Genomic DNA, 8923 nt, shown 5'->3' with positions numbered 1-8923 from the left:
ACACAAGATTTACTAACACTTCTAATCAACTATGGGCATATAAAATCTCATCTGACATTCTGCTCCAATGGCTGCCCCTTTGTCCAAATATTCTGTAGTACCTGCTGAAGACACTGTTGCCATTTGCTTGGTTATTAGAGTAGCCATTAAGGAAGGTTGCAGCTCCTCTTCATCTCAATACTGAAATCCCAGAGATAAAAAGCCTTTAGCTATTTTTAGCCAATTAGACAAAGAGAGCTGTGTAGATTTAAGTTTCTTTATTAATCAGAGTAAACTTACATTTATAACTTATCCAATATATTTATATATGCACACTGCATCTACAATTATCCTTTTTCAAATAAAACAAGACAGGACTTTTCTGTGGGAGAAGTCACAGTTTTCATTTAGCAACACTTGAGGATTTTGCTTTTGAACCCATTTATGGAGGCAATACTGGCATTTAGAGATAAGTGCATATGGGGAAAGAAGAGGGGTGCAGAGAAACTGGTCACTAGCACCAGGTTTGCTGCCACAGGTTGAGTGGAACCATGTATAAAGAGAAAACTTGTTTACCAGTAATAAATATTTGTAAGCATACCCTCTCCATCCCAGAAATCCAAATCTTAAGACACTTTCCACTCTATTTTAAAATCCATGTTCTCCAGGTCTGTTACCCACTGGATAACCAAACACTCCAAAAGGCCAGTTTACATCCCACACACCCTACTATGGAAAATTTCAGTAAGTTTGCTATGTTTCCTCCTTTCGTTGATCACAAGTCCAAGACATTTATTTTTCAGAATTTCCAAAGTAGTATTTACTATTTCAAATATTAAAAATGTCAAGTGAACACTGACACAAATCTATGAGTGTCTCTTTTGGTTCTGCAGAATTAATAATCTAACACAAAACTTCATTAAAAAAGTGAGAGAATTCAGATTTTGCTATACAAAGACCAAAGACCATTCTTCACAAGAAGTTCATTTACTACTGCACTTTTGTGCTGTCCACCTACTAAAATACATAGTTTTTTCCAGGTATTTTTAACAGTCACTAACTCTTCAAGTCACAGGTAGGGGACAAGTGGAGCTTTGAGTATTCAAAAAATACTGTTAGCATTAATAAATGTATTCTCCCTTAACCTGGAAGTGAGCAGCTAACAGTCATGACCCCTTTCAATGAGATTGGCATTATATCGTATCTATTCAAAAGAGACTTACAATTTAAACAAGGGATGCCATGACAAAAATTTTAAACCTGAAGTGTTTCTATCTATTGTGGAAATTCACGATTTAACGTTGTGACTATTCAAAATTTATAGTATTGTACCAAAAGAAAGCCATAACATGCAAAACAGGAGGAGACCTTGTCAAACAGGCCCCACAGAAACAGAGAGACTTTTACATTCATCTTTAATGCAATACCATGTAATAGTTGATGTCTGAAAAGCATTTCAAAATTTCACCTCTAGCAGTATTTTGGAAGAGTGCAAGGGTGTAGGAAAAAAGTACTGGACGTTAAGGCAGGTTATACGTGAAGATAAAAACAGCATCAATTGGAGTCCATTAACAGACTTGTAAATTGTGTCTAAGATGGTAGTTGACCACCAAGGGCCATCTATGAAGTGGCAAACCTATCTATACCTATGTTTATCTGGGAAGGACTTAAGTCATGAATAGTACCTTTCCTCTATAAAAGGTATCTTGAGAGCCAAGAAGAACTAAATTAAAAACAGCACTTATAAAACATGACATCTTCCAACAGCATGGCAAAAGCTATTTCAGTGGGGTAAGATGTGCTGTTTAAAATTGACTGAAGAGATATTTGATTTCTAGAAATCATTCTGAACAGCAGTTTAAACTTACCATGTTTTATTTGCATGCTACAGAGGGAAGCAATCCTGCCGCACATTTATGGTTACTGGTATTTAAAAATATATATATATCTTTATCCTTCTTGGTCAAGGTCAGGCAGCCAAAGAATGTTTTTAAATTGTTATACATCTGTAACAGTTTTAAAATACTGAGGCAATGGTTTTTCCCCCCCCTAGAATTGTTCTTCTCCATCTACCTTACCCTAAACAAAAGGAAAATGGGAGTGTTTTTATTCAGTGCAAGGAGGGCAATTTAGGACATTTAAAGCTATTGTGAACTAAGGGGATAAAAAGATGGTCTATGCTAAAACCTTCCCTCTCTAATCACAGAATTTATGCTCTTGGAGGTATGGTCTGGTGGTGGTCATTCACATCCCACAAAGAAACCAAGCTTTAGAACAGTATAGCATATCAGACGTGACTTTTAAAAAAAAATTTATTTAGCTGGAATTGGAACCCCTGCTATATTTACAATATAATTTAGAATGCAACTGTTACATGAAGAGCAGATGAAAGACTCAAATGATTACACATAGCAGGTAGATTATTCCACATGCTCTTTCCTTAGCTACAAATACCAGTATTTCTGCTTTTGATAAGAGTCTTCAGATCAACTTGTTTATTCTTTCCCAACTCCCTTTCTCAGTGCAGAAATTCATCTACAGGGGCAACACTAAAGAGATTAGGGACACCACTGCATCTAGTGCGTGGATCCTGGAAAAAAGCAGGTATAGCTTTAAACACCTCTTTGCCCCAACAAAAGAGCCCCACCATTAAAAAAAAAGTTTGATAGTGAGCAAAGCATAAAGTAATTTTCAACAATGGAGGCCAGCTTATACCCTGAAGAAGTCACACAGTAGCATAGCAAGCTAGGGAAGGAGGAAGGAAAAATAGAAAACAGCCCAAACCAAAAAAGAAAAAAAAACCCACAACACAACACAAACCCTGCCTACTGAGAAGAGCTCAAGAACTAAAGAATCAGACATCTGGCCCCTGTGAGACTTGCAAGATTAAGTACCATAATAAAACCTACCCCTGCCCCCCCCCCCCCCCCCGCACTACCTTAAGCCAATTACGAACACTTAACTGGGCAGCAGCCATGGGCAACACACTTATTTCATGGCCTACCTATGATTCTCCCGCAACAAATTAATATTGCCAAGGAAGCCCTCTCATTTAACACATTAGTTATAAAGTTTCTTTACATGGACTTTAACTTCCTTCCCAGCCCTAATATCCTTATTAGAGAGGGTTTTAAAAAAAAAAAAAAAGAGTCAACATAGTCACTTTGACAACTGTACTTTAACATGACAACCAAATTTAAGGGATACAGTCATTGCCAGGAATTTCCAAGTTTATAAAAAAAATAAAGTTATAAAAACTGCATTTCATCAGCTAGCATTTTTCTAGATTTGTTATTTTTCATTGATCGATTAATACATTAAATTAAGCTAAGTTTGAAAGACTGGCAAAGTTCTACCAATCTATTTAAAAACAAAAATAAAAGTGTTAGTTTTGTTACATTCCAAAATCCACAGCTCATTACATTAAATGCATCTTTCTACAGGAATGATGTTCTTTTTAAAACAGATGATTGCAAATATTTTACTGCTAGACACTCAGTTACATTGGATAGTGTGCCTGGAATCTGTAGATGGTGAAGTCTTGAGGTTTGTCTGAGTTTCAACAGAAAAAGGTGTCCAAGGTCCTCTCCCAGAACCACGTTGGGGGGAAAAAAAAACAAACACAGATCAAGTTCTTATGATTTTTTCTTCCTCCTGCAGCATTGAAAGAAAGTGAAAGTGTCAAAAAGAGTTTGGTCTTCTCATCTGAATTTGCTCTTAAGATTAAAAATGCTCTGAAACTAATCTACAAATTAACAGTCGTAAACTACTGTAATACTACATTGGAAATAGAATGAACTTCTCGTGAAGACGCCAATTAGCAAAGCTTCCATTTTGTTTTATTGCCATAATTGCAGACATATTAATTGACTTTTCAGGTTGCTGCATAGTATTTACTCTGAAGTTTAGATGAACCACCAGCTTCCTTTGTTTTCACAAAGAAAGTTCTCTTTAAAATTTGGTTTTTGTACTGTGATTCAGTCCAAGAGGAAAAATGCTCTACTACAATGAGGGGGCACACTCCAAATTCCCTACAAATACAGCCAACACTTTGTTTCTTCATTTCCTTGCTTATTGGTTTTATGCTTAAACAGACACTTGTTTTTTTTTTGCTGTGTACAAACCAAAGGTTCTTTTTGTCCCTACAGGGCAGCTACTTACCAGCAGACTTCTAATTTCTGCAGGCTGCTGCCATTACTCCAGCTCACATCTTTGCAGTATTGAATGAAGTTATACTAATTTACAGATGAGACATTTGGATACTAATGTAGCTTTTAGACAGATAAATACATTTACTTTAAAAAAAAAAAAAAATCAATTGCAGCAGTAGGAATCCTTGCTGTTTGCCTGACTAGAGTGGCAAGCTAGCTGAAGACAAGATTTTCCAGTGTTCCCAATGGAGTTAACCAACTCCCACTGATTTCAGTGGGAGTTAGCATTACCATAGATTAGGTACCACTACACACCACATGGTAGCAGTCAGGCCAATGCTTAATGCTTTTGAAAATGTCACTCAAACATACTGTACAGGAAGCCTCAGCTATCCTTTCACCTCTATAAAAAGTTCCTCCAAAACCAGGAAAGCAGCATATTAGTAAGGTAATGCTTTGCATAAACTGAAGGATTTTATTACACAGACACTTATACTGGTAACCCTCCAAAACTGCAAAGTTTACATACGGTTTAGAGAGCAATATTGGATCACATTGTCCAGCTCAGTGCCAGTACTACAGATTACCGGATTTTGTACTAGCCAAATCATGAACACCTTGGAAAACTACATTCCATGACCCCCTGCCTAAGAGCATCTATCTCCTGAACCTGGCCCTGTGAAAACTATCTGGCAGAAGTGGACAATCACAGGCTGAAGAGATTGGAGAGGCACTGATTGTGTCAATATTCCTTGGATGCAACATCTAGCTCCCTGCTTGCAGAGTATCCATGGACTTCCCAGCAGAGGACTGCAATGCATGAGAGAGATGGGTAGGCAGCTTGGTCCCTGCAGTGAGACCACCCACACAGACACTGATCTGCTAAACCTTCCAGACAAAGTTTTCCTCCCCTTCATTGTGGACAACAGATCCTTGCTTCCCCACTAACCTGAATGTTTTACTCTTGCACACCCCCAACAAAGTTTGGGAAACTAATATAGAGAATAAGAGCTTTACAAATTTATCTATGTTCTCATATCCTGCCCATCACCATAGCAGTGCAGTGATGCTAAGCAAGCATTCTCTCTTACGGGGTCTCCAATATTTCATGCATCATAACTTATTAGAAACATTTTTCTGCACAAAATTGTAACCCGTTTCCTGGTATATATCACATCTTCAAATCTTTAGTCTCAAGTTCTTATATTAGCACCACCTCAAAGTCTAGAGTGTCCATTAGAATATAACCACCACGGACTGAGCTCAACTATATTTTTGTCACAACCCAGTGGAGTCTGCTTGTATGTTTTAAAAGTTGCCTTTCACTCTTTTTTAAAAGCTATGTAAATCATTAAATATCACTACAGGACCCTCACATAATCATCACTACTCAGAGAGCGAGCGCACCAAAATGTTGCTTTTACCTTTGATGTGGGTTTTCCATCTTCGTCCTCCTCCTCCTCATCCTCCTCTTGACTAGCACTGCCAATGTCAGCATCACTCTTTTGCTTCCCTTCTAACCAAAAAAACCAAAAAACCAAGAATTAAGTGAATTTATGTTTTGTTTTCTACAGAAAAATTATTCACCCGCACATCTTCATTGGCTTCTATCTAGATCAATATTACTGTCATCGCTTTTTGCATGAACAAGTAAACCAGTTCCAGGTTTCACCCCATTTTGAACAGCCTCCATTATACTTACCCAGCTTATCTTCATTTGAGTCAGCTTCCTCCTCCTCCTCCTCCTCCTCCTCCCCTTCATCCTCGTTTCTCTTATCTTTTTCCTCCTCTTTCTCTTCCTCCTCCTTCACATCAGGTTGAGGAGCATCAGTCTTTTTGTACTCTGCAGCACTTGGCTGTTTCTAGAATTTGCCAGAAGAGTCTCACAGTAAATATATGGCCACTTTCACATTCGTGTACACCATTCTGACCTCTCTACGTATTTCAAAAGGAAATGCATACCTTTCCAGAACAGCAGAAAAGGACAACAAGGAACACAGGCAGAGCCACAGTTAGGATATACACGACCCACAGCCAGGGACGCTCTTCAGCAGCTGCCATCATCTGGCCCACAACACCAGGCTAAAAGATAAATTGAAACTTGAAGTCTTGTGTATTTAGCTGTTACTACTGTATGCAGCAAGGTTTTTTTATGACTATCTATGGGGTCTTGTAACTGTCCCCAGTCACACCAAGTAGGACAGCCTCATAATATATTTAGAATTAGTCTGCATTGCAAAAAGTAAATTGTTTGCTTTATTGTAGTACCAACATGCCCTAAATTATGAACCAGGGCAACACTTGCTTGACCCTGTTCAAAACACCCATAACCTGCTCCACACTTAGTTTTATGAATGATTTCAGCTTTCTTAATATTGCTCAACATATTTTTTTACTTAACCTAAAGATTATAAACATGCAACAGTAGGCCATGAGGATGGTAACTTGTCATGGTCAATACTAAAATGTTTCCAATAGTAAAAAGAAAGGGGGGAGAAAAAAAGTCCAGTTTTGTTTTTGTTTTAAGTTACTAAAATACATTGCATTTATACAGGAAAAAAATAGGTAAGATACATATGTAGACTGGTTTGGGTAGAGCAGATTATATCTTTCAATTTGAAAGCCTGTGTCTTTAAACAAGGGCTAATAGCATATGTGAGACAGTGTGTGTATTTTTTTTAGAGGAGGAAAAGCTAGAGGAGTTTGAAGCTCTCCTAGACAAGCAATCGTATCAATTTACTGTTCAAATCAGGAGGACACAAAAGTAAGCTTCTGATCCTCACCTCAGCAGCACCATCAGCTGCTTTTTTTAGACCCCACCCATCATTGGCCCAATCCTCTGCCACCGCTCGGTTTGTACAGATGATAAAGTTGTCAAAGAAGATGTCAGAGGTCATTGACCATAGCTCAAGGCCCACAGCAGTGAACGGAGTCATTCTGAAAGGTTCTAGATCTTCGAAGAAATCTGGGTTTGGGATCTTCCTGGGCTTCCAGATTCCCTGGAAAAGGCAAAGAAAACTCAACATCCTGCAACATACAAAATTTGTCTTTTGGTTGAAAAACTTGGGGAGGTAAAAATGTTGAGTTTTCCCACACCTATACCAACAAAAAGTTGCATTATTGATTACAATGGATAACCAGTTTAAGTTCATCTTTATTATATAAACCAAAGGTTTGCAAATCATATTTTGACTTTCATGGATAAGTTATAGGGTTTCACTGGTTTACTAAGAGGAACAAAAAGTTGCATCTGCCCTTTCAGAGTGCAGGACTGAGGTTGTGGTGATTTGCATTCCTGGCTATTGCACTGTTTTACTGATACCATAGCAAAATCTCTTGTCTTTTTTATTGCTTAACAAACTGGTATACCCTAAGAGGAAGCAGTGTTCAGGTTGAGACTGGCCAGCAACTTACCCAGAAGCACGAGACCTACCTGGTAGTTGGGGTTATCAATCATAGGAGGCTTCCATTTGCCTTTGTAGTTGGGATTGTCAATCATAGGTCGTTGCCAGGTACCACAGCCAGGAGCTGACTCACATTTAGGATTTGCAATCTGAGGTGCCTCCCACTCTCCGTCCATATCCTCATCCCTGGAAAAGCAAACTTATTAGGGGAAGGTTGATTCTTGATCTAAAAAAGGAGGTTTGCCCCCTTGCTGCTTTTACATTGTAAAGTGGGGATGATACTTTACAAAGCAAAGGCATGAAGAGATGTACTGATGGAAAACATTAAGGGTTAAGTATTAGTCACATACTTTAAGAGTGAAGTTATTGGTGTTATAAAGCATACCTAAAAGCCTGTCAGCGACCTGGACACCAACGTGCCAAAACCAAAAAGATGACCCCGGACCAAAGAAATCATAGGAGGCTACAGGGGGTAGTACAAGGAAACTAGTTTTATGTTCTGTTCTTGCTCCTCAGACCCGTGTCTTACTCCAGCACAAAACTAACAAATGTGACACTTCACCCCATATTCACCATAATGATATAATTATGATGTCTGTTGTACAAAATGTCATGTGAGATTCAACAGAAAAATGTTATTGTTTGCAGAATATAAATATCCATGTATTGTTCTTGCATCTGGAGTTACGAATATTGACTATGCATTTGTACTCAAATATGCTTGGTCCTGGGTTACTCCCACAAGTTACATTTCATCCAGCCTAGCCAGCACTTTGTAAGTGGACTATTCAAGGTAATGACCCATCAAACAATACACTGAGCTATAGGAAAATCTCATCCTCACCTGATCTGTTTCCTGTGGGTACTTCAGCCAGTGTATGAGTAATGGCTGCAATGATTCAACAAAGTATGCAAGCACACGTGACTAGATCATAAGATTCTGGATTCCATCTTGTGCCTGTACTCTTCCCACAAACTCTGCTGGGGACTTTGTTTGGAACAAAGATGTTCCCTCCACATGGAAGAAGCTATAAAAGGGGCCTCATTCCCAACCTACAACTCAACACCTCTGGAACAAAGGCTGAACTGAGGAAGGTGGTCCTAGGCAGGACAGATGAATCCCAGCCTGCGTTCAAAAAAATCTACAAATTGCTTGTACCACCAGGGTGAGACGCTGCTTGATTTAAATCCTGTGTAGTGTATACAACTTAGATTGTGATTAGTGACAGAGAGATAGCCATGTTAGTCTGTATTCTATCAAAACAAAAAAGCAGTCATGTAGCACTTTGAAGACTAACAGAATAATTTATTAGGTGATGAGCTTTTGTGGGACAGACCCTCTTCTTCAGATCATAGCCATACCAGAACCAACTCTATATATAAAGCACA

General features: G+C 38.5%; 1 protein-coding gene across 1 annotated transcript in view; it reads right to left on the bottom strand.

Moving 5' to 3' along the window:
• Positions 1-242: 242 nt before the first annotated feature.
• Positions 243-8923, bottom strand: part of CANX (calnexin) — a 30632-nt gene continuing 21951 nt past the window's right edge. Inside the window, exons 10-15 of the mRNA XM_075009322.1 lie at positions 7564-7720; positions 6914-7129; positions 6093-6212; positions 5833-5992; positions 5555-5646; positions 243-3633 (exon numbers count right to left, since the gene is read on the bottom strand). Coding sequence (XP_074865423.1) covers positions 3607-3633; positions 5555-5646; positions 5833-5992; positions 6093-6212; positions 6914-7129; positions 7564-7720 — 772 coding nt within the window. The 3' untranslated portion in view covers positions 243-3606. The remainder of the gene's footprint in view (positions 3634-5554; positions 5647-5832; positions 5993-6092; positions 6213-6913; positions 7130-7563; positions 7721-8923) is intronic.

Source organism: Carettochelys insculpta, chromosome 15 (assembly GCF_033958435.1).
Source record: "Carettochelys insculpta isolate YL-2023 chromosome 15, ASM3395843v1, whole genome shotgun sequence".
Lineage (NCBI taxonomy): Eukaryota > Metazoa > Chordata > Testudines > Carettochelyidae > Carettochelys > Carettochelys insculpta.
The sequence above is the reverse complement of the archived record's forward strand: the minus strand, read 5'-3'. Positions and strand labels throughout refer to the sequence as shown.